Source organism: Camelina sativa, chromosome 13 (genome assembly GCF_000633955.1).
Source record: "Camelina sativa cultivar DH55 chromosome 13, Cs, whole genome shotgun sequence".
NCBI classification, from domain to species: domain Eukaryota; kingdom Viridiplantae; phylum Streptophyta; class Magnoliopsida; order Brassicales; family Brassicaceae; genus Camelina; species Camelina sativa.
The window spans coordinates 21,345,796-21,371,641 of NC_025697.1; the positions used below are offsets into that span (position 1 = coordinate 21,345,796).

Genomic DNA, 25,846 nt, shown 5'->3' on the forward strand with positions numbered 1-25,846 from the left:
TTTCTACTTGAGGTTTCTCCTTCTCATCTTAATTTCTCTGATCTAATTCTCATGTGCATTATTAAGAACACTCTTTGTGTAATGACTTCTATAATTTTTCCCAGTTATGCGTTTATGTACTTTGGTTATCAGACTACATTTCAATGCACAAATAGAATTTACAATGTAAAGATGGTAATACTATTATATATATGATTTACAGTCACAGATTACACCTTTCATGCAAATTCCAGGATCGACACCAATTGTACTTATTGCAGATCTAGAGAACTCCAAAAGACGACCAACAACATATGAAGAAATGAAAGGAAAAAACAAAAAAAAATAGACTTAGAAATTTACATTAGCATTAGTGTCAACTAAGCACATGCGCTAAAGGTGCAAAAACAGTAGGTCCAAAAAAAACACGTTAATTTAAATAATTTCATAATACAACATATATGTATGTTTTTTTTAATTAATGATATACTATCGAGTCTATATAAAATTTAAGTCAAGCCTGATTAGTATACAACCCCACGCAACGAGCGGATTCTCATCGATAGTGTTATTAAACTATGGAGACGAAGAGGCTATTATTGATGGAGATCAGAAGAAGGCGGGAGTAGTCTCTCTCATCGCAGTCGTGAAAGCCCAATACAGAAAACGAAGTTCCAGTTACCCAATCATATAAAGCCCATTAAGAAACTGTCCAATATACAGTACAGTGACATTGCCCAGGTCAAAATTTTAATTGTATATTTTTTACCTCTAAACTGAAAAAAGGTTTTAGGAGCTGGAACGTTCATTTATTAACCGAAACCGGTTTAATTTCACCGGTTCACCTTCCGCCGTAGATACCAGCCGCGATGCACATACTCGACACCGGAGTTCGATTCTCCGCCGCTAAATTCTCACCGGTATTCAATCCTCCCCCTACACCTCTCCGCAGACGATACTTCATCGTAAGGTCTCTTCTTTCTACCTCAAAATCGATTACTTCACCATCTCTGTAACACATTTCTAATCTCCCAAATCGTTGTCGAATTTGTGTCTCTGCAGAGCTAATCTTCCGTTTCCGAAGCATCAAGCTAAGTATAATAAAGAGCTTGAGGTTGCCATTGATGCCGTTGATAGAGCTTGTCGTCTCTGTATTGATGTAAGCTAACTTCCCACTTCCGTTGTATCTCAATTCTCAGATTGGTGTCGTCTATTAAAGCTTGGTTTTTTGACAATCGGTTAGGTCAAAAGATCGCTTTTTTCTTCGAAAGAGAAGATTGTTGAGAAGAATGATCAAACTCCAGTTACAATTGCTGATTTTGGAGTGCAAGCTTTAGTCAGCTTAGGTGAGATTCAATGAGTCCCACTAGTTTAGGCTTTTCTTGATTGTGTCGAATCAATGGTTTAAAGTGATTGATGTTGTAGTGATTCCAAATTTGAGTCTTATCTTTGGTTATTTTGTGATTGGCAGAGCTATCGAAACTGTTTCCTTCAATACCTTTGGTGGCTGAGGAAGACTCTCATTTCGTGCGTGCTAATAACCTCGTAAGCTCTGTGGTAAGTGAAGTCAAATCAAAAACAAGCATTGGAGAGAGTGAGTTGTCTGATGCTGATGTACTAGAAGCAATTGACAGAGGTGGAAAAGATGCCTATGCGTTTTGCAACAAACCAGCTACTTATTGGGTATGTTATCACATATAGCATAGTTTAAAGGTTTCTCTAAGTTTCGTATGTTGTGGTCTTACATATCATCTTCCAAAAGATAAGACCATATCATCTTCCGCCGTTACCTTTTTTTTTTTTTGTCAACGTTGCACCCTGGTAATCTCACAATAGATTAAATATATACCATCCACAGTTAATTGTCATATTTAAGTTTGTAGATTCTTGGAATGTCAGACTTGAAATAAGAAATGGGTAATACTCGATTTATGTGTCTTCCCGAAGTCGAAGAATGGGCACTAAAATGGAAAATGATGCACATATCTTTTGTGCCTAGATGATATGATAATTTTCCATACTGTCTGGAACTCACTTCCATTGATTTTTTTGCAGGTTTTGGATCCAATTGATGGCACAAGGGGGTTTCTTAAAGGAGATGAAGCTTTATATGTGGTATCTCTCATATGACATACCTCTGTGCTTTTCATTTCCTTTCAGAGTCTTAAAAAAGTTTCGTGTGAGAGTTACAGAAACTATCTTTTGGGATTGATAATTTGATATATCCTCAAAAACCTTCTTGCTTAGCTCTACTTACTTTCTTTTTACAAAAGCACTACTATATGCATAAATCTCAGGTAGGACTAGCCCTTGTTGTAGATGATGAAATTGTGCTGGGAGTTATGGGCTGTCCAAACTGGCCAGGAGATTTATCAGATCAGTCCACCGGAACTTTAATGATCTCGCATATTGGCTGTGGAACGTGGACTAAGGGTTTACAAAATATCTCTGGCAAAGTAAGCGGTGATTGGACAAGGTGTTTTGTTGATGCCTGTGATTTAGTGAACAAAGCAAGGTTTTGTATACAAGAAAGCCAAACCTGGGAATCACTTCCTCTCTCCGGTTCCTTCGCTGCAAAAATAGCTTCAGATGACTTACAGCATGAAGATATCATTTTGGTGCCCACATGTTGTGGAAGGTATTTGCTAACTTTCTATCTATGAAAACACATTGAAGTTCTTTAACCAAAAGTAGTAATGAACAATCTTTACCTCTTTAGAGCTGAAACTATCACTTTATAATCTTGCTTGTATGCAAATTATAACATTTCCCACACAGTTCACTTTCCATATCTGTGTGTACAGTTTGTGCAAGTATATGGTGGTAGCTTCAGGCAGAGCATCGGTTTTCCTTCTCCGAACCAAAACTCAGGGAACAATAAAGGTATTCGATTGTTTGATCTGGATCTACGCGCAGCAAAATCTTTTTCTTATGTTATTGTATCGAGTATTATGTATCTCTCTTTCTCTTAAGAGATTGTCTTGAAAACATGTAGTCTTGGGATCATGCTGTTGGGATGATATGTGTTCATGAAGCCGGAGGAAAGGTTGGTGAAATCTTTATACACTGTGTCTCAAAGCCATTCTTGTTACCATATCATTATTTCATCAATAAGAGGTCTTAAAAATCGACAAATAACAAAAAAAGCTTGCTTAGGAATCTAACAAAGCCCTAAAGAAGAAGCAACTTTGTTTCAGTCTAATGATCATGGTCTCTTTTTAAAGTTTGTTGAGATATCTGTGTCTCTATCTCCTCTCAGGTAACAGATTGGGAAGGAGATGAAATCAATTTGGAGGAAGATCAATCTGAAAGAAGGGTCATTTTCCCCGCGGGTGGTGTTCTAGTTAGCAACGGGCGTTTACATAATCAGCTTCTTGAGATGACATCTTCTGCTTCACCAGCTCTTTGATTCATATGATTCATAATCAGATTCTTGAGATGATCTCCATTCTTGTTCTACTTCGGAGTATGTATGTTTATATTTTGTATTATTGAAAGTACTGTATACCTATCTAGTTGGTTTTCGTTTATCCAAAAGTTTGGTTTCATTTTGAAACGCCTCTTCTCTTATCTCTCTTTCTCTCCCAATAGCACTGAAAAACAAAAATCAAAATCAGCAAGTTCTTGTCCGATTAGAATATAGTTGAAGGATTCTTGTTGTGTTCTCATATTTACATTTAGAATCTGCTATATCCCTTGTCTAGTTTAGGAGGAAAAGAAAAAGAAAAATCAAAATTTCACAATTCAGATCTTCAACTTTATTAGTAATATATATCTCGACGAAGGAATGTCTTTGTCTTGTAAGAATTACAAAAGAGTATGAGAAGAATAGAGAATGAGATAGAATGATCAAGAGAAAATGAAAGAGAGAGCGGCTAGGTTAAAATAGAGGAGAAGGAGAGATTCTCATTACTTGAATAATAATGACCTAGTTACAAACTATTTATAAGGATACAGTGGATTCTATATAAGGAAACTACTAGAATGTACATTTATAATCGTAGGAAGAACGGGTTCTTATATCCTAAGAAGAACACGTTCTTCTATTATAAGGAGAACATGTTCTTAGTGTGTTCATGTTCACACTCCCCCTCAAGCTTAACCATTTGGAACAGAAGTTAGGCTTAAAACTATGAACACCCACCTCATTAAAAACCTTAGTATGTAAAACCCATTTGGGACAAAAACATACTAAGGGAAAAAGAGTATGGAATCAATAGCTTAGGGTCTTCATCGGTGGCCTGGTTAGGTCCATAAGTCCAAGTTTGGAGTGTATATACTCGCAAACCTTGGGACTCGCTGCTTTGGTGAAAATGTCCGCCAGTTGTTCAGAACTCTTGGTGTGACATGGCAAGATAACTCCTAACTGAACTTGTTCTCTAACTTTGTGGCAGTCCACTTCTATGTGTTTCGTCCTTTCATGAAATACTGAGTTTGATGCAATGTGAATAGCGACTTCATTGTCACAGTGCATTGTGATCGGCTTTGGAGTCTCGATGCCTAGATCCTTCAAGAGAGCTTTGAGCCACATGAGTTCGGTTGTGAGCTTCCTCATTGCCATGTATTCAGACTCTGCACTTGAGAGAGATACCACCTTTTGTTTCTTACTCTTCCAAGTGACAAGATTTCCTCCAACAAACGTGCAATAACCAGATGTTGAGCGTCTATCTTCATGATCCCCAGCATAATCTGCATCACAGTATCCTACCAGCTCTGCATTTCCATTACATCCCATCCATATGCCTTGTCCTGGTGATCCTTTGAGATACTTGAGTATTCGGCTCACCATTTTCCAATGATGTAATGTTGGCTTCTGCATATGTTGACTCACCTGGTTCACAGCAAAGCATATATCAGGTCGTGTTATGGTGAGATAAATAAGCTTACCTACCAACCGTCGATACTGTTTTACATCTTCGAAAGGAGCATCATTCAGCTCCCCCTTACGACCAGACTTGTAGTCTTCTTTAAGTGGAGTTTCAACTGATTTTGATCCAAGTTTACTTGCCTCATTCAAAAGATCGTGTACTTTCTTTACGACAAGAAGAGTCCTTCTTCAGAACGGCAAACTTCTATCCAAAGAAAGTACTTTAGTTCTCCAAGATATTTGATATCAAAAACTGATTTAAGATAGAGTTTGGTATCTTGAATACCTACCTTGTCATTCCCGGAGATGATAATATCATCAACATATATAAGAATGCCTATAATACCTTTTTCGCTTGGGTAAGTGAAAAGAGTGTGATCAGCTTCTGATCTTCTAAATCCTTTTTCCATCAGTGTTGAACTGAGTTTATGATACCAAGCTCTTGGTGATTGTTTCAACCCATATATTGCTTTCTTTAATTTAAACACCTTTCCGGGACCAATAGTGTCTTCAAGTCCTGGTGGTGGTCTCATATAAACTTCATCTTCTAGTTCTCCTTGTAAGAATGCGTTCTTCACATCCATCTGCCACAATTCCCAAGATAAATTAGTAGCTAATGAGAGCACTACTCTTATCGTGTGAAGTTTGGCCACTGGAGCGAATGTATCACAATAGTCTTCTCCATAAGTTTGAGTGAACCCTCTTGCTACAAGTCTGGCTTTATATCGTTCTATCTCCCCATTACTCTTATACTTTATAGTGAATATCCATCGAGATGTCACAGCTTTCTTCCCTTTTGGTAGATCAGCTTCGTCCCATGTGTGATTTTTCACCATTGCATTAGTCTCATCTCCGACCGCATCACGCCAAACTTTATGTTCTTTAGCTTCCTCATAACTTTGTGGAATCCAATGCTGATCAATTTGAGTGAGAAACACTTGATGCTCAACAGGAAAATGTGCCAAAGTGCATACAGCTTGTATAGGGTGAGCAACCTCCTGACTATTGTAGAAGATGCGAGGATTTTTCCAGTTCTTAGGAGCAGACTTGAGTCTTTCACTTCGTCGGAAGGGAATAACTTCAATAGCCTCATCCTATGTAGCCTCAACCTCTGTAGCCTCAACCTCTGTAGCCTCAACCTGAGTCGGATGTTCTTCCACATGATCTTCTTCCTCTAATTTAGGTTCTTCTCCCGCGGAAGCAAGATCATCCTCCTCGGATACACATTCTTCACCTAGATTGTTCAGTTCATCTTCAAATTTATCATAATCATCTGCTTCTTGACTATGATGACTATCAGTTTCATCCCAGAGAAGAACAAGGTTGATGTTGATTATTCGCAACTCCAAGCCTATCAAGAAGAATGCGGAGATTGTCTGCTCTATCTGATGAAGAGTAGGGAAGATCTTTCAAGTCCTCCCAATTACTTGTATCATAGAATCCCTTAGGTTCTAAGAACTTGACATCCCTAGAGACCAGAACCCTCCTAGCTTCAGGTTCATAACACTTATATCATTTTGAGTAGTTGAGTAGCCAATAAACATGCTCTTGACACTCTTAGCGTCAAGCTTGTCACGCTGCTCACTTGGTTTTAAGACATAACACACACATCCAAATATACGTAAGTGATTGATAGACGGTTTAATCTTGTTAAGTACTTCAAATGGAGAGATATCACTTAGTATTTTTGTTGGAGTTCGATTGATCAAGTAGCCTGCTGTTACAACAACATCTCCCCAGAACTTCTTTGGTACATTTGTGTGGAACATCATAGATCGAGCAACCTCCATAAGATGTCTATTCTTCCTTTCAGCTACGCCATTTTGTTGGGGTGTATAAGGACAACTTGTTTGGTGAACAATCCCATGTTTAAACAAATGTTGTTTGAATGCATGACTTGTATACTCCCCACCATTATCTGATCTCAAAATTTTAATCTTGGCATTATAATGGTTAGTCACATAGTTTTGAAAGTTTGTAAAAGCATCAAGAACTCTATCCTTAGAAGGAAGCAAGGTTAGCCAAGTATATTTTGATTTTTCATCAATAAAAGTAACAAAATATTTTTGATTTTCACGAGATAAGCAAGGTGAAGTCCAAACATCATAATGAATTAAGTCAAAATAATGCTCATATATGGTTGAGGACTTAGGAAAAACAGTTTTACAATGTTTACCAAGGATGCAAGCTTCACAATCATTATTCTTAAACGAAATACTAGGCAACAAAAGTTCGAAAGCACGAAAATGGGGATTACCAAGTCTAGCATGCAACACTGAACTATTAGCCTTAACAATTATTGATTTAAAACATGACGAAAGGGAAGTAGATAGGTTTGAATCCTCAAGCACATAAAGATCATCTTTAGTGGTTCCTTTGCCAAACACTCTACTAGTTTTTTATATCCTGAAAATAAACATCATTAGGGCCAAATATTGCATAACAATTAAGATCACTAGTCGCCCTTTTAACTGATAACAAATTAGAGGTGAAGCTAGGCATATAAAAAGCTTTAGATTTTTTCTCAAACAAGTTTAAGTTTCCTATTCCTTCAATAGGTACTTTATCTCCATTGGCTATGATCACATTTCCTAAAGCCGGGTTTATATCTCTAATTAGCTTAGAATCACTAATCATATGGTGAGAAGCTCCAAAATCAACAATAAGAGGTTTCATAGCTTTGAGAGTAAGATAGGCGTTACCAGAAGACTCTTTTAGAGCCTTGATGAGTGCATCGAGGTCAGATTTTCTCACCAACTCCGAGGAGGCTGCTAACGCTGATCCATTTCCTTCAGTGATTTGAGGAACCATCAGAGCTTGTGTTTCACCATATCCACTCGCTTGATTCGCTCTTGGATTAGTTCCTCTGGGGCGAAGATGTGGATGAAGAGTCCAACATTTCTCCTTAAGATGTCTAGGCTTCTTGCAATGATCACATATGAGCCGGTTATTTCCATCATTTCTATAGTAGCCCTTGTTTGCAACAGCTACCTCTCCTTTGTTGGCTGTGATAAGATCACCTTTTGCTCCAAACAAACCAATGGAACCATGCTCCTTTTGAATTTGATTGCACACATAATCAAGACTTGGAAGCTTGTCCGAACAAAGAATATGTTTGATGAGATCATTGTATGACGGATTCAACGTCAAGAGCAAGCCAAACACCTTGTCTTGTTCACGACGTTCATTTAGAACCACTGGATCCACCGAGTTAGGCCTTAACATTTCCAACTCTGCCCAAAGAGATCTGAACTTCCCAAAGTGTTTTGTAAACTCCATGTCTTCTTGGTTGAGATTGTTAATTGGTTTCTTTACCTCAAACACACGACTCAGATTGGAGACATTACCAAACACATTCTGTAGGGTATCCCAAAGATCCTTAGCTGTCTCACAATATGAGTAAGACTCAAGAATCGGAGCATCCAAGGAATTTTGGATGAAGGCTAAAACACTTTGGTTCTCTTGGAACCACTTGTTGTTGTCACACACAACGATCTCCTTTCCTTCTTGTTTGCTCGTCGTCTCCTTCACAGCTTCATTGCTCTCAATGTGCTTCCAGAGCCCGCGACCGCACAGTGCTGTCTTTGTGGTTCTTGCCCATAGTAAGTAGTTCCCACCTTTGAGTGTAACAGGGATGATTAGGGTTTTGCTGAGATCTATGATGAAATCTTAGATCTGAATCTGGTTGCGGAATAAAAACAAACTGAGATTTTGTAGAATATGAGCGTTAATGTTCTGATACCATGTAAGAATTACAAAAGAGTATGAGAAGAATAGAGAATGGGATAGAATGATCAAGAGAGAATTAAAGAGAGAAAGAGAGAGCAGCTAGGTTAGAATAGAGGAGAAGGAGAGATATTCATTTCTTGAATAATAATGACCAAGTTACAAACTATTTATAGGGATACAGTGGATTATATATAAGAAAACTACTAGAATGTACATTTATAATCGTAGAAAGAACATGTTCTTATAGATTCCCAACAGGGATGAAACAGTATAGATTCCCATATCATAACGAAAACATGTTCTTAGTATGTTCATGTTCACATGTCTCTCCGCTAAATTCTTTATCGTTATATTGATAAAACTATGGCGAATGCATCCATCGTCATTAATGCATAAATTACCTTTTAGTCGAGCATATTCTAACCTCAAGTGGCTGAACTCAAGGGACAAGGAAATGGAACCTCTAGAATAAGCGATATCATTGTAGCATGAGCATCACCTCTATAATGGGACGTAACGAACCTCCAAGAATAGAAACCACTACGTTTTATATAATTCAAATGTATATTATAATAGATACTAACTAAATACTTTTACTAATTAATAATATTAACAATAACGTGGATGTAATTGATCTGGCACATCAACTCCACAACTATTCCGATATCGTGTCGCATATATATTATAGTTTTCTATACATAAATAAATGTTATGTTTATTATAGACGTAGTATGTATGTGTTTGTGGACTCTTGGTCGTTGTCTTCATCTTTCAACTATTTAGGATTCAATGGGCTCTTTTCTGACGTAATACAAATCTGGAACGCGACGATAATCTCTACGTGACTCGATTCATATATACTAATCAATCATATATATTATCTTATATTAAGAAAAATTAGGTCAGTATATCGCATACGGCATATCTATACTATACTTAATATGTGGCTACATACTATTACTGCCTAACTCTATTTTCTTTTCCCATCTGGCTTCATTACAACAAATACTGATCATACGAGTTATAACTTCGTTATAAATATTAAGTATAGTGAATCGTTTGAGAAAAGATCAATGTATAGTTGATATAGAGAGTGAAAACTTACTACATATTTGATGTCAAATACACGAAGTCACGTATGTTTATTTTTTACAATTCGAACTAAATGTGCGCAAACCATCTGTTTTCGCAAAGTTTTTGTAATTGCACACGTTTAAGCCAATCGAGCTCCAAGTGATTTATCAACAGTGAGTTTGTGATCGACAGATATGTTTGTGATTGTAATGTATATATATTTAATTTATAAAAAGCCGCCTCAAAACAGTATCAACAAATAAGATATGGTCAACTATATATGTAGTAACACGTAGGCTACTCTTTGTGGCAAATTCATGCGCAAGCAAAGCCTCTAGTTGTGTGACAGGTTACTACCCTAATATAGGCATCACTAGCTATCTTCTAATCTAATTTGTTAATTATTCCTTTTATTCTTTTTCATTTGTTTAAGTATAATATAATTTTATTCTCCTTTTTCTTATAAATTAATATATTTGTTCATTCACACACAATGTCGCATTTTGTGAAGTTCTCATTTGTCGTTAAACTCGATCGACATATTCTTGAGTTGCAAGGAACGAGACATTCATGTATAATGTACTTATATAAATTAAGTTTTAGTATAATAACATAAATACGAGAGTGATTTCGATCATTATTTCATTCCTTGCTAATTATTAATCACAATTATGTATCCACCGTCCTGATTATTAATTAGAAGATTTGTCGACAGATTAACTATTTGTCCCTGTGTATTTTCGTTACTTGGATGCTTTTGTTTGTTGGAATATATTCGAGTGGATTTTTCTTTGCCTGAAATTATGCACAGGGCCATGTCCGCCAATAATAAAGACTCCAAACTTTAAATCCTTATTGTAATTCATTAACTTTAATTAGTTTGTTCTAGAGTTTTAGCTACTCTTCATCATAAATGCAAATCATTAGGAGAAATATAGAGTCCTTTACAAATCTAATTTCGTAGTTGTAAAGTGCGAATAATCGAAAGAGAAGACGAGTCTCATGATAATTCGTGCATGTTCGTACTCCATGCAAAATGTACAAATCAATTTTTTTGTCACTTCAAATGACTAGCTAGCCAGCTGATTAATAAGAAGATTTATAACTCAAAATCTAAAATGTCAATTGAAATTTGGAAGCATGCATCACGCATATTTCATAATAATGTATTCAAAATCTTACGTAGAAAAAAGCTAATAAGTCCAAAAGATTGGTCTTCACTTTTTTTCTGGAGAAAATTTGATGGGATAGAGAGAGACAGAGATGAACAGCTAAATATTCTGTATGTATTTAATACATTGAATACATCAAACTCACACATTTATTAATTGGTGGCTAACTAATATCACTTTTATCAAAAAAAAATTTATTGTAATTATATTTCTTACTAATTTTTATAAAAAGGAAAACATTATACAATAGGTTACTTAATAATTAAAAAGAACATTAATATTTAGTCCAATCGTAATTCGATTATGATCGTGAGTTTCTACGTTAAGCATTCATTCTTAAAACAACAATGTAAGCTATTACGATTTTCATATTTAATGATAAATTTTAAAGTTCCATTTCTACATCAAATTTACAAACAAGTATTGAAGTATATATATTCATAATCCATCCTAATAATCCTATCCATTGTTTTGTTTTTTTTTTCCCCTAGGAAAAAAGAAGAAAAAGTCCAAAGGAAAAGAAAGGATCGAGATGGGTTGAAATTGTGAAGAGAGAGGGAGTGAAAATACGTGGCATCATAACTTTGGCGACAGCTAATGTGAAAACAGCCCAAAGCTACGGAGAGCGACACTCCTCGACGACGTCCATGTCCCTTTTTAGATTGTGATTGCATTGTTAATTATCTTATATATCATTTGATTAGTTTAAGTATCATCGCACAAGTTAATTACATTAATTTATACACAGTATTAAACTACAAATCTCCCCAAAATCACGTGTTTCGTATCGTTCGTACATTTGTCTACCGTTTTTATTAACGTTGAAACACAACTTATCAAATTTCATTTTAAAAATTATGAAAGACCTAATCAATTATAAATAGTTAATTTGAAACATATCACTCGAATTTAGGGTATTAGTTGGATTGACAACATTTATTATTAAAATCAACAAGAATGTATGAATGATTTTTATATATACTATCTTTTTTTGAACAAAGATTTATTCACTATCTACGTATCTTACTTAAGCACATAATTTTGGTTACCCAAATTACAAGTTTTGTACTCAGTGTGTCACATTAGATTCACATGCACACTGATATATGAAAAAAAACATACAAACATAAATCACATAATACTTGTAATATTTAATGGCCATCTCATAATTCACAGTAAGTTGTAGAAATAATCCATTATCTAATTAATAATATAGTATGTATGTATACATCCAAACAAATTTTTTGACAACAAAACAAAAAAATATATTTTGGGATGTGTAAAGGACACGTAGCCCAATCGATAAACAGAGGACGGCACCGAATCAATTTGACTTCACCTTTTTTTGATAAGAGTCTTTATCTCTTCCCTATATATACTTCGTACTCTTCTTTAAGGACCCTACGTCTCTCTCTTTCTCTTCTCTCTATCTATCTAGTCTCTGTTTCTTCAATATCACTCAATCATTGTTTTTTTTTTAAAAAGGTTTTGACTTCATATCGAGTAACAATTAATCAAAAAGATGGGAAGATCACCATGTTGCGAGAAGTTGAATGGGCTCAAGAAAGGACCATGGACTCCTGAGGAAGATAAAAAGCTCACTGATTATATTAATATACACGGTTATGGAAATTGGAGAACTCTTCCCAAGAATGCTGGTTCGTGTATATATACATTTTCATTATCATATTTATTATCCATTGGACGTTGTTTTCTAAAGTTTTGCTTTTCTTGCTCTTGAATCTTGATTATTCAGGGTTACAAAGATGTGGTAAGAGTTGTCGGCTCCGGTGGACCAACTATCTCCGACCAGATATTAAGCGAGGAAGATTCTCTTTTGAAGAAGAAGAAACCATTATTCAACTTCACAGCATCATGGGAAACAAGTGAGTTTGATCTATTGGTTATGAAAATATCAAAAAAATTAAGAACTATATATTAAATAAAATTTTAAAATAGTACATGTTAAGTCTAAAATGAATCTGACTTAGTTTGTTTTTGTGTAGGTGGTCTGCCATTGCGACTCGTTTGCCCGGAAGAACAGACAACGAGATTAAAAACTATTGGAACACTCACATCAGGAAAAGACTTCTGAAGATGGGTATCGATCCAGTAACACACAGTCCACGTCTTGATCTTCTTGATATCTCCTCCATTCTCAACTCATCTCTCTTCAACTCTTCGCATCATAATCATCAACCTATGAACATGTCGAGGCTCATGATGATGGGAGATGGTCGTCATCAACCATTGGTTAACCCCGAGATACTCAAACTCGCAACCTCTCTCTTTTCAAACCAAAACAACAACACACGCGAGAACCACACGGTTAACCAAACCGAAGTAAACCAATACCAAACCGGTTACAACATGATTGGTAATCAAGAATTACAGTATTGTTTCCCTAGCATGGATCAGTTCACGGAGTTCCAAGATCTCATGCCAATGAAGACGACGGTTCAAGATTCAATGCCTTCGTTCCCATCAAACTACGACGATGGTTACTCTAAATCTAACTCTGTTTTAGAACCTTTTTACTCCGACTTTGCTTCGGTCTTGACCACACCTTCTTCGAGCCCAACTCCATTAAACTCAAGCTCCACAACTTACATCAACAGTAGCACTTGCAGCACCGAGGATGAAAAAGAGAGTTACTACAGTAACACTATTACAAGTAGTTCTGACGTTCCTGATTACTCGTTTGATGTTAATGGTTTTCTACAATTCCAAGAAACAAAAAACCATTGGGATGGTGTTATGTAAAAAACAAAAATATTGTATTTTGTTATTTAGATCTTGTTACATATCCAAGATACCATTGTTTTTAAAACATTTATTACTAAAGTATATTCGTCAAAGGGAAAGCAACATCCCACCAGTAAAACAATATACAAAGCTCTCATGCATTGTTTTAATTAATGATAAGAGTTTCTATTATTGGTATATATCTACTCTTTTGTTTAATATATGTGGTCGGCTTTTCTTCTTACATAAATGCATGGTGATCGTATCAACGATCATATTTTAAATATGATTAGAAGATGTATAAATTATATGTTACCGAAATAGAAAGGAAGATAGACACTAAAACTGATAGTGAAAATGATCATTGACTTTATGAGCCAAATTAACTATGTAGCTTTGAAATGGATGATGGGCCCTTAAAGTCAATCTAAAATAGTATATCTTAAAAATTTGTTCAAAGTCATTGTTAATAGAGAGTAAAAAAGAACAAAAAAAAAAAAAGATTCACGAAGAACTTACTAATATGAGCATACATAGACGAACAAAAAAAAAAAGCTCTTACTAATTTATTATCAGCAAGACTGGCCGGCGCGTGAACATGAGAAGTACACTTATTAGCGTACGACGTGTTTAAAACCCCGTCGGGGTCGAATCGATCACGGGAGTATGCTAATGACCAGGCGCACGTGTCAAACAAGCTACGCGTAAAGCAATAATTTGGGAAAAAGGTAATAATTAGAAACGTTAAATGATATTAAAAGGCTCGTTTTTTTTTAATTGGATTCACGGTTTGTTGTTTACTTATCACTTTTTACACGTGGTGTAGGGAGAGCCATCTGAGAGTGGGGACGCGTGGGACAAAGCATGTGTAAACACGAACGAACGGATGGATCCTGCTTTAAGTTTGAACGTCGACATTTTGGGATGAGCTGTTTGTTTTGACTCGCTTGTTTTTCAGTAATTGCTTTTGTTCCATATAAAGTACACTTTTGGTTTTTGAGTTGAGGTAAGAATTAGTTAAAACCATTTTTTTGCATAGTATTGACTATTGACAATATCACTGCTTATTGAATGCTAAAAAAAATTTAGTGGTCACTTTAGTTATCATGATTTTTGAAACTTGTAGAACGTTGTCGTTTATAATCGATCTAAACGTCTTTTTAGCCATAAAACGTACTTTTCGTATCAACGTTAGTTTTTTAAAAAAAGGTTAAATGCATATGTTGTCTGATAAAATGTTTTCGTAACTGGTGATTACCTTTGTCAATCAAACCTACAAAGTCTAGACATGAATTTTTTTGGGAGGTGGCATATGAATCATTTGGACTAAAAAGGCAAATTTTGTTTTACATGATCCCAAAAGTTGTTTTCGATTTTTAGTCCATTCCCATACGAAAAAACACGTTTTGTCCTCGATGTACACTTGTGTTGTGTTTTTGTATGACCAAGATTTTCAATGGTAGAGTTTCTTATATGTCACTTTGCCAAATTTAATTCAAACACCAAAATTTTGTCGTCTATATACGGTTGTATTTTACCATTTCATATTTCTTATTACATTATACTATATACCATAGTATTAGACATGTTACTGGATTTAAGTATTTACCTGACTAGAACGGATAAACCTACATTATTGCAATTAAGCATGCATACTCATATTTCATCTAATATATTGGACAAAAGTCTCTTCCACCATTCTAACATTGCTTAATATGACTTTATTTGTGTGCTGGCCAAATGAGTTGAGTAATTGTATAGATATATAGTTTATCTAATGAATTTCTTGTCTTAATAGTCTAAAAGTTTTCTTACCAAGTGACTAACCAATCATATATATTGACAAATAAGACACTGAAAATTTAGGAATCAATATTTTTGTTGGCCAAAACATTACAAGAATCAATTTAATGTCGCCAACCCGAAAGTGGACTTTATACATAACGTTTGATCATTTATAAATAAGGTAGGAAGCTTCTATAGTCACATGGCCGATTATAAACTTATAAATGTGTTCCGAACAGTATGTAATTAATACGTCATAGTGAGCTATCACACTTCCTAATTAGTTTTGGATATACTGGTGTAGAGGAAAAAAGTCTTCAAAAAACATTATGCGATTTAGCTAACAAAACTTCAATTATTCCACCAAACGATTGACACTCTAACTCTGAGTTGACTAGATAATTTTAGATCCAACGATAATCAACACTCAACAGTAGTTGCACGTTAAACCATGTTAACGTTGACTAAGATTGGGTTTAAGACAACTTTGGTCAATCCAATTATCCAAAGTTAATGTTGTATGATGTTAAGTAGGATAATTTTGGGTTCAAATCAGATACGTTATTATATATAGATATTGTTGGAGTAAGCCTGAAGAAAGCTTAAAGTAGAAACTAGTCTTAGTCCTATTTGTGTTGATAAAGAGATAATGATCAAATGTTTAGGAGTTATCTAGATATGTAGGATTCTTATTAGGATTAGGATTAGCAAAGTAATATATAAGGGAGTGTTGGGAAGTGACACAACTTATGAGATTTGAGAGATTGAAAGTTTGAGAGAGACCAAAATTTTGAGTTATTTTCTTTGGTATTAATAAAGAGAGTTGTTCTTTATTTGTGTTCTTAAACTATCTCATCATAAAACTAGATTTGGTATCAGAGCTTTGCTCGATCATCGAAGGAATCATGTCTGAAACCCTTGCACTACCACCACCACCATCCAAAGAAGGAGGAGGTTCTTCCTCGATTGTTTGTCCTATGCTTAATGCAAGCAACTATATTGTATGGGCGATGAAGATGAAGATCGCACTCAAAGTTCACAAAAATCTGGGATGTTATTGAAGCAGAAACCGACCAAGTCAACGAGGATCAGAAAAATATAGCTATGGCTTTACTATTTCAATCGATACCCGTGAGTTTAACTCTGCAAGTTGGAGAGCTCAGTACAACAAATAAAGTATGGGAAGCAATCCGGGCTAGAAACGTTGGAGCAGAACGTGTTAGAGAAGCAAGACTGCAAACCCTAATGGCTGAATTCGATCGATTGAAGATGCAGGAATCTGAGAGAATTGATGAATTTGGTGGTAAAATTGCAGCAATTGGATCGAAGTCAGCTGCATTAGGAACAAATATCGAAGAACCACAAATTGTTAAGAAATTTCTTAATAGTCATCCTCGCAGAAAATTCATCCACATAGTTGCTTCCTTAGAACAAGTTTTGGATTTAAACACTATAAGCTTCGAGGATATTGTTGGTCGTCTTAAAACTTATGAAGAACAAATCAGTGTTGAAGAAGAGTCTCTAGAGGAATAGAGCAAGCTTATGTATGCAAATACAAATCAACAAGCGAACCAAAACCAACAATACAAAGAATACAGTGGATATTATGGAGGTTACAGAGGAAGAGGTCGTGGAGGTAGATTTGGAAACAGAGGACGAGGAAGAGGACGTTTGGAGGAAGAGATGTGTCACAAGTTGTTTGTTTTAGGTGTGACCAAACATGACACTTTGCATTCAACTGTCCAGATCGACTACTTAAGCTGCAAGAGACACAAGAAACAGACAACAAAAGCACGCATGACACAGACGAACTTCTAATGCATGAAGTAGTCTACTTAAATGAGAAACGAGTTGTGCTTAGTAAGTTCGAGACTAGTAAAGATGGGGATAGCACTTGGTACCTTGATAATGGTGCCATCAACCATATGACCGGAGATAGAAGATACTTTGAGAAGTTTGATCTGTCTATTAGTGGGAAGGTTCGTTTTGGGGATGATTCACGAGTCGACATAAAGGGCAAAAGAACAACTGTCTTTATAGATCAGAATGGGAAGCAAAGGGAGGTGACTGATGTTTATTTAATTCCAGATTTGAGAAGCAACATTATTAGTCTTGGACAAGCTACAAAGTCCAGTTGTGACATACGCTTGAGAGGTAATTACTTGATGATAAGATATCAAGAAGGAAATCTCCTTGTCAAAACAGAGAAGTCTAGGAACAGGCTTTATAAACAGATGGGATTGCGAGATAATGCTTGCCTATATCTTACGAAGATAAGTGAATCTAGTAAATGGCATCCGAGGATGGGGCATGTGAATTATGCAACTTTAGGATCGATGCTAGGTAAAGAATTGGTTCTAGGAGCACCAAAACTGTCAGTAAAAAGAAGTTTGTAGCTCATGCTTGCTTGGAAAACAAACTCGACAAGAGTTTCCCCAAGAAACTACTTTTCGAGCTACAAGGAAGTTAGAGCTTTTACATGGTGACCTTTGTGGACCAATAACACCAAGTATAGCAGCAGGAAATAGGTATGTTTTTGTGATAATTGATGACTTCTCTAGATACATGTGGACTATACTACTGAAGCAGAAAGGAAATCTTTTGAGAAGTTTCAGAAGTTCAAAACTGTAGTGGAGAAAGAAGCAGGGGAAACCATAAAAAATTTCAGAACAGATAGAGGTGGAGAATTTATATCTCAAGAGTTTAACTTTTTTTGTGAAGCATCTGGAATAAGAAAGCACTTGATAACTCCATATACACCACAACAAAATGGTGTTGTTGAAAGGAGAAATAGAACTCTGATGGGAATGGCTAGAAGTATCCTGAAACATATGCATATGCCAAACTATCTTTGGAGAGAGGCTATTAGAAATTCAACATACCTTATCAACAGAAAAGCCACTCGAGCTTTAAAGGAGAAGACTCCATATGAGTGTTTTCGTGATAAAAAGCCAACAGTTCAACATATTAGGATATTCGGCTGCATTGGCTACGCAAAGGTAGAGAAACCTCATCTGAAGAAGCTTGATGATAGAACTCGTATTCTAGTTCATTTGGGAACAGAACCAGGGTCTAAGGCGTATCGTTTGCTAGATCCACAGCCAAGAAGAATTGTTGTCAGTCGTGATGTTGTGTTTGATGAAACCAAAGGATAACATTGGTCTTGTGAAAATTCTGCAGAAATAAGCGATGAAAGTTTTAAAGTTAACTTTGATGGTTTTGGGAACCACGGTCTTCAAGAAGATGGTGAGGCCAATGAGAAGGAACAGACTCTTGAAGATGACGAGAGTCAGAGTGAAACTGAACCTGGTGATATCTCGGATACACATGAGCAAGCGGCTAAACTCGAGACATACCAACCTGCAGTCACAAGGACACACCAACTTGCGACTGCAGGTCAACTTGCAGTTTTGTCAGAGCCGGAGTTACGGAGATCAGAACGAGTGAGAGTTAAACCACAACATCTTGAAGATTATGTCTTACTTGCCGAAGAAGAAGGTGAGTTCTTGATTTTGTGTCTCAATAATGAGCCTACAAATTTTTATCAATCTAGGGAGTCTAAGGAGTGGATAAGAGCTTGTGAGGATGAAATAGGATCAATAGAGAAGCTTAGAACTTGGGATCTTGTTGACTTACCCATTGGAGCAAAATCAATTGGTTTAAAGTGGGTATTCAAGCTTAAGAGAAATTCAGATGGCAGTATCAACAAATATAAAGCTAGGCTAGTGGCAAAAGGATATGTGCAAAAGTATGGGGTTGATTTTGAGGAAGTTTTTTGCACCGGTTGCTAGGATTGAGACTATTAGACTCCTAATTGATCTTACAGCCTCACATGGTTGGGAAATTCATCATCTAGATGTAAAAACTACATTTCTTCATGGAGAACTCAAGGAAACTGTTTATGTTAGTCAACCTGAGGGATTTGAGATAGCAGGAAGGAAAATTTTACAAGCTTAACAAAGCCTTGTATGGCTTAAGACAGGCGCCTAGAGCATGGAATAATAAGTTGAATCAAATTCTGGAGGAGTTAAGATTTGTGAAGTGTTCGAAAGAACCTTCTGTGTATCGAAAGGATGCTGGTAAAGATCTCTTGTTCATAGGAGTCTATGTCAATGACTTGTTTGTCACATGAACAAGCTTAACTGTGATTAACAAATTTAAGGAGGAGATGGTTGATAAAGTTGACATGAGTAATCTTGGGAAACTATCATATTATCTTGGAATGCAGGTTTGTCAACACCAAGATGGGATAACATTAAGTCAGGCTCGGTATGCTCACAAGATTCTCGAGGAAGCAGGGATGTCCAAATGTAATTCGGTTCTTATTCCAATGGAGACAGAGTTAAAATTGTCAAAGGCTGAGAATGAAGAAGAGATTAACGCAACTTTGTATAGGAAGAATGTAGGGTGTCTACACTACTTGCTACATACTCGACCAGATTTGTCTTACTGTGTAGGGATATTGAGTAGATATATGCAGAGTCCAAGGCATTCACATGGTGTAGCAATGAAGCATTGTCTAAGGTACTTAAGGGGAACCAGTCATTTTGGACTGTCTTATGGAAGATTGAAGGTACCAAGGTTGATAGGGTACAATGATAGCAGCCATAATGTTGATCCTGGTGATGGTAGGAGTATTTCAGGACACATATTTTATCTTGGTGAGAGTCCGATCACATGGTGTTCGCAGAAGCAGGATGTGGTGACTCTATCCTCTTGCGAAGCAGAGTTCATGGTAGGAACTGAATCTGCAAAACAAGCGGTTTGGTTGCAGGATTTGTTGGTCGAGATCACTGGAGCTGCAGAGGAGAAGGTTATTATCCGAATTGATAATCAATCAACAATTGCCCTTACTAAGAATCCTGTTTTCCATAGGAAAAGTAAGCATATACACATGCGCTATCACTTCATAAGGGAACGAGTGGAGAATGGTCAGATTGAGGTTGAACATGTCACGTGAAATGAGCAGAGAGGGGACATACTAACAAAATCATTGGACAAAAACAAATTCAAGGTAATGAGAAATCTCTTAGGAGTTCAAGACTTGTCGAAACAGAGTTTCAAACTTAAGGTGGAGATTGTTGGAGTAAGCTTGGAGAAAGCTTAAAGTGGAAACTAGTCCTAGTCCTATTTGTGTTGACAAAGAGATAAGGATCAAATGTCTAGGAGTTATCTAGATATGTGAGATTCCTATTAGGATTAGGATTATCAAAGTAATATATAAAGAGGTGTTGGGATGTGACACAACTTATGAGATCTGAGAGATTGAGAGTTTGAGAGAGACCAAAGTTTTGAGTTATTTTCTTTGGTATTAATAAAGAGAGTTGTTCTTTATTTGTGTTCTTAAACTATCTCATAAAACTATATATATATATATATATATATATATATATTCTCTATTGGTCATTAATGGCACTGATGATTTATAAAAGCAAACGACATTTGTAAGAACAGAATCATTAGAAACATATAAAACGTTAGAAATTGAAATACCTACCCGTTATAGGAAGCAAAAAATGGAACCGAAACAGTATATAATTGTATAATCTCTTGAGAATTACTCGAGATTTGAGGAGTACAAACAAATGGAAAACTGTGCTCATGATCCTAGAGAATATTTGCTTCGAATTCACTTAAGTAGTTAGAGCTACTTATGGTTTGGTAGCCACAAAAAAGAGGGACTAAACAAATTAAGGTACGACGTCGTGGAAGTAGAGATGATCTCGTGTAGTACACAAGTTGGTGTTTCGGTGTAGGACACACGAACACCGATCATTAGTACATTACTAAAACTTGGATTATTCTAATTTTTGGCTAAGAATCATGTACCATTGTTGTTTTAAATATAATTAGTATTAGTATAACATGAAAACTAAAGACATACTTATATAAGTTTCGTTCATTACAATTTTATATACAAAAATACATCTGGAACCTCAAAATAATACTATTCTAGTACGGTTTGTAAATAGTACACAGTAGTACAAACAAGCATTTTACTGCTCAGTCTGCTCTTAAACCAACACAAAAGCACTGTATTGTCTTATAAAAAATATGTTTCTGTTCATGTCCAATGTGATCGGAAAGGCATGCAAGAAGATATATTTCTCCTGGGTTTGAATGAACATCATTGAGTGCAGCGTTGATGTAATTTCGTTTTTTGCTTTTCTTTCTAGTGTTGAATTGAATGGATTAACGCAATTTACACCAGCGTTGCGCTCAATTATGTTTTTCTATTTTCAGGAACACTTACAAAAAGGTATGTATTATGATAATCTCTTTCATGAATTAAACCTTTTATACATCTTCTACTTAGTTATATAATCTAGAAAAACTATTATTACAAGCTTATATGATTATAGTTTATATTCCAGTTTAAAAGTAAATCCTTAATTAAGAATATATGTCTTTTGATATGTATTGTTATTCATTAATTCCAGCGTTATGGTAGATGTTGCAAAATATCAGTAATAGGAAACAATCATTCTTAAACGCTTTATGGTCTATAGCAAATGTAATTACATATCCTCTGTTTTTGAGGATAAGAAAACTTAAAAGGTTACAATGCAAATAATAATAAAGACAAAGCAGATTAAGTAAAAGTGAAACAATGGTTTTGGAGTGATTAGAACTCAAAAGGCATCCTTCTTACCAATAAGCCATAACCAATCCAAAGCCACTCCTGCAAATATCCCTCCTAACAGAAAGATCACCAACAAGTTTCCTAACGCATTCTGCTCCGGACCCTTCACAAAAAAATCAAAACCCAAATGAAAATTTAGAACAAATGTGAGATTACTTGCCTTAAACGCCAAGATTGTATTCTCTACTTATTATAGATTACCTTGTAGCCTTTAGGAGCTATGGTGAGAATGCAAACAGTGAGATGTCCATTAGTCAATCCCAAAATAGAAATGAGCATAATCATCCATCCTTGATCACCATATTTTGCAGTGAAGTAGAACGCCGGAATGAGGAAATAACGCGATAGAACCGCTATTGTGATCAGTTTTCTATTCTCAATCTTGAGCCATTTCAACAGCGGCGTGTACCTCCCAACCAGATCCCAACAATTGTACATTGCTACAAGGACAAGCGCGTACCAATCACCTAGCCCATGTTTTCCAGTGTTCTCATATAAGAACCCGGGAAATATGGATAATGTACATACGTAGATGAGGAACAGATTCACTGCATAATCTATGTTTTGAAGCAACAACTCTTTGTTGGTTAGTCTTTGATTCTTGGAATCATCATCATCAGTCTGCATAGAATCAAGAAGCTAAAGACTGTTTAGGAGTGAAGGATATTTTTTTTAAAAAGCAAAAGAATTAAGAAAGGTAGATTCTGTGAAGTTACCAAATCTGATGTATTTTGGATACCAGCAGCAGCAAGATCAGCTGAGACAGTTTTGGAACCTTCAGAAGCGGCTTTTCTCCGGTAATACTTAACAATGGGGAGTTTCGGGAACACATAGGCGTATAACAACACGCAAAGTAACTCTATGAATGTTGAGATTGCTAAGAATATCACTGCAGAAAGAAATATAAGAAAAAAAGAAAAAAAAACTTATAAACACTTTGGTATTTGGAGTTTCTATTGGTTATCTTCAAATATTTAAACTCACTTGCTCCTTTTCGTAGACCGTTGTTTGATTTCTCAAAAGCTGCTTTAGTCGTTAGCCTTAGCGCTGATGTTAGTGCACCAGCTACAGCCAAACCTACCATGAATGACTACAAAGAAAGCAAGAAGTATGAGTATATCTTATAAATTCCGGTTAATCTAAACCGAGATTATTGAATCTGCTAAAATGTATAAACCTGAACTAATTCAGGGCACATCAATGATAAATCACCGATCATTCCTCCTTGAACGGTAGCATCCGCGAGGCCAAAAGAAGCAACGACTGCGCATAAACCGATATATGGTCCGACTCCACCACGTCCTTTTGTTGCCAAATCCAACTGTTTTTTTTTTTTTCTTTAAGATTCTTAGAGTCCATAATAAAAGTCGAATTCCATAAAAAAGATTAACGTTACTTTAAAAGACTTTAATAAAAACTTACGACTATGAGCAAGAATGTGGATATTGTGAATAGAGTGTAACCGATCAGGTTACGTTTTCGAGTATTCATTTTTGATTCGTGGTATGTGAGAATCACGATTGTTCCAAGCGCAAATGGTTGGTAAACAAGTGTGAGTACTCTTGAAGGATGATAATCCTACAAGAAAGATGTTATAAGTTTTCTATGTAATATATTTTTGGTGAGCAAAACAAAACAAAACAAACAGATTTGAAATCTTGCAATCGACTGAACCGAAACCTAACCGGGAAGACTTGGTAATAGTAATCTGCTATAGTTAGCATACTGTTCCAAGAAACGAGGGATCCAATTCCAAGAATACAGCAAACAACCATTGCTTTATACTTCCCCTGTTTTTTTTTTTTTTTTTTTTTTTTTTTTTTTNAGACATAAACAAGAATTTTTTGGTTTTAAATTCTGAAACATGATGAAAGTTTTTGGATCTGAGTTTTGGGGTTTGTAAGAACTTACCTGAAGCTTCTCAGGAGGTTGGTTCTCATATGTCTCCCCCATTTTTCAAAATATAGTAACAGAGAGCTCAAAAGAACATAACCCTGTTTCAAGATTCAAGAACTTGATCAAACACAGAGAGATACACAGGAGGTTTTTTGTCTTTCTTTTTTGTTGGAGTAAAAAAAGCTACAGAGATACTTACTTGGAACTTAGCACATGAGGATTTTGTAGAGTCAACGAGTTTGATGATTATATAACGAGATTCAAAAGATGATTCTTAAACCATGGAGATGAGCGAGTAAAAAATGATATAGACACTTTTTTAAAAGGTTTGACAGCAAATATGGGAGGATAAAATAAGACTCGAAAGAATTAGAAAAAGAAACAGAACCAAAATGATTAAAGAATCCAAAGTGTGAAAGCTTTTTCCGTTTCTATTTTTAGTCCACTTGAAGACTTTGTAGTCTGAAAGCAAAATACATTATTAGAGAAATTCTTTAATAGCTGCATATCTTTGAGAGCGGTCTAAAACGTGACAATAAATGAAAATAAATACTATGTAAGAATATAAAAACAACCTTAGATAAGAGTCAATGGGGGTTGAATAAGTGAGGCAATGAAGTAATAAGACCTTCATCTCAAGTTGATTGTTACGTGTTACTATTCTCATTTTTTTTCCCCATGGTTGGTTTCAGTGGAATTAGTAGTACATAAGGTTTTTGTGACGAATGTTTTTTTAATAATCATTTGAAGGTAAAATATACTAAAAAAGGTTTAAAAAGAATTATAAAAAAAAGTGTAAAACTACACTCCATTTTTGGGTATGTAAATTATGCAAAAACGACTAAAATCTAATTCTCATAATCATTTTTTAAAGGGAGATTCTCAAAAATCACACAAAAATAAGTTTTTTTTTTCAAATTTGGTATAACATTTCTAAAATTTCAAAAATAGTACTAATTGATCTTTTAAAATTAAATCCTAAATTAAAAATACTAAACTCTACCCCTCACAACTATAGCGTAAATGTGAAATTAAGAATTCAAATCTAAAACCAAAATTCTAAAAATTAATTTTAAATATTTCTAATATGTTATAATTGTACATAAAAATTATTTTAATACTATTTTAAAGTATTTCTCTTTCTTAAATGGCTTTTCAAAAAAAAAAAAAATATTGTTAAATGGCGGTGGTGTGTGAGAGGCTGTAAATGATCCGTCGGTTATGAGCGCAGATTTAATGGGCAGCTCATGATTGAAACGTTTTTTGCCACTTGCACAAAATAGCTCTATTGTATAGAAGTTGTCTTTATACAATTTTGAATGCCATTTAAAGTGTTTATAGTGGTCAAACGGAACACTTGCAAAATGACAAAGCAACATGGCGGAACTACACGGTCATCATGATCACTTAGGTTACTAAAATCAAACTTTAAATCTCTTACATATCGTTTATAATGTTGGGATACAAACCAAGTCTCACATCTAATGTTTAAAGAGACTATTATTAATATATAAAGGGTTATGGTTAATTTACTAATTGCCAATTGATTTTTAGTGAGAACCCCAAGATAAACCCAAATTTAACATGGTATCAGAGTCCAAAGTTAAAATTTTGGTGGACCTAGAAAAGTGGATACGGACATGCCTCTTGTTAACCCGAGTGATGGGGGCCCAAGAAGGGGTTTATTATCGGTCCAAGTGGGATCGGTTCGAGATGGAGTTATCATCTCGTAGAGGCGTGTTAAAATCTCATATGTGGTCATTGGTTTGAAGGGGAGATTGTTGGGATACAAACCAAGTCCCACATCTTATGTTTAAAGAGACTATCATTAATATATAAAGGGTTAGGGTCAATCTACTAATTGTCAATTGACTTTTAGTTAGAAGTCCAAAATAAACCCAAATTTCCAATTGTTGGGCTTTCTAAACCCAAGTCAAGTCTCATTAAACACAACGT

General features: G+C 35.4%; 3 protein-coding genes across 5 annotated transcripts; 2 read left to right on the plus strand and 1 right to left on the minus strand.

Moving 5' to 3' along the window:
• Window positions 748-3,543, plus strand: LOC104737373 (putative PAP-specific phosphatase, mitochondrial). Its single transcript, XM_010457540.2, has 9 exons — window positions 748-949; window positions 1,042-1,138; window positions 1,223-1,325; window positions 1,451-1,662; window positions 2,035-2,094; window positions 2,277-2,617; window positions 2,784-2,862; window positions 2,975-3,025; window positions 3,239-3,543. Exons 1-9 carry the CDS (start codon window positions 849-851, stop codon window positions 3,386-3,388), a joined length of 1,194 nt encoding a protein of 397 aa, XP_010455842.1. The 5' UTR covers window positions 748-848; the 3' UTR covers window positions 3,389-3,543.
• LOC104737374 (myb-related protein 315-like) lies at window positions 12,241-13,705 on the plus strand. The gene is made up of 3 exons (XM_010457541.2): window positions 12,241-12,479; window positions 12,578-12,707; window positions 12,828-13,705. Exons 1-3 carry the CDS (start codon window positions 12,344-12,346, stop codon window positions 13,582-13,584), a joined length of 1,023 nt encoding a protein of 340 aa, XP_010455843.1. The 5' UTR covers window positions 12,241-12,343; the 3' UTR covers window positions 13,585-13,705.
• On the minus strand, window positions 21,820-24,334 carry LOC104737375 (equilibrative nucleotide transporter 3-like). Of its 3 annotated transcripts, none has more exons than XM_010457542.2 (9): window positions 24,090-24,329; window positions 23,906-23,988; window positions 23,680-23,784; window positions 23,417-23,572; window positions 23,172-23,315; window positions 22,979-23,084; window positions 22,711-22,883; window positions 22,196-22,633; window positions 21,820-22,097 (listed from the first exon to the last, which is right to left on the minus strand). In XM_010457542.2, the coding sequence occupies exons 2-9, from the start codon at window positions 23,945-23,947 to the stop codon at window positions 21,984-21,986; spliced, it is 1,278 nt and encodes a 425-aa protein (XP_010455844.1). In that variant the 5' UTR covers window positions 23,948-23,988; window positions 24,090-24,329; the 3' UTR covers window positions 21,820-21,983. The 3 variants fall into 3 exon arrangements, with proteins under 3 accessions (XP_010455844.1, XP_010455845.1, XP_010455846.1); XM_010457543.2 differs by having other exon boundaries at window positions 22,196-22,615; window positions 24,090-24,327; XM_010457544.2 differs by lacking the exon at window positions 23,680-23,784 and having other exon boundaries at window positions 24,090-24,334.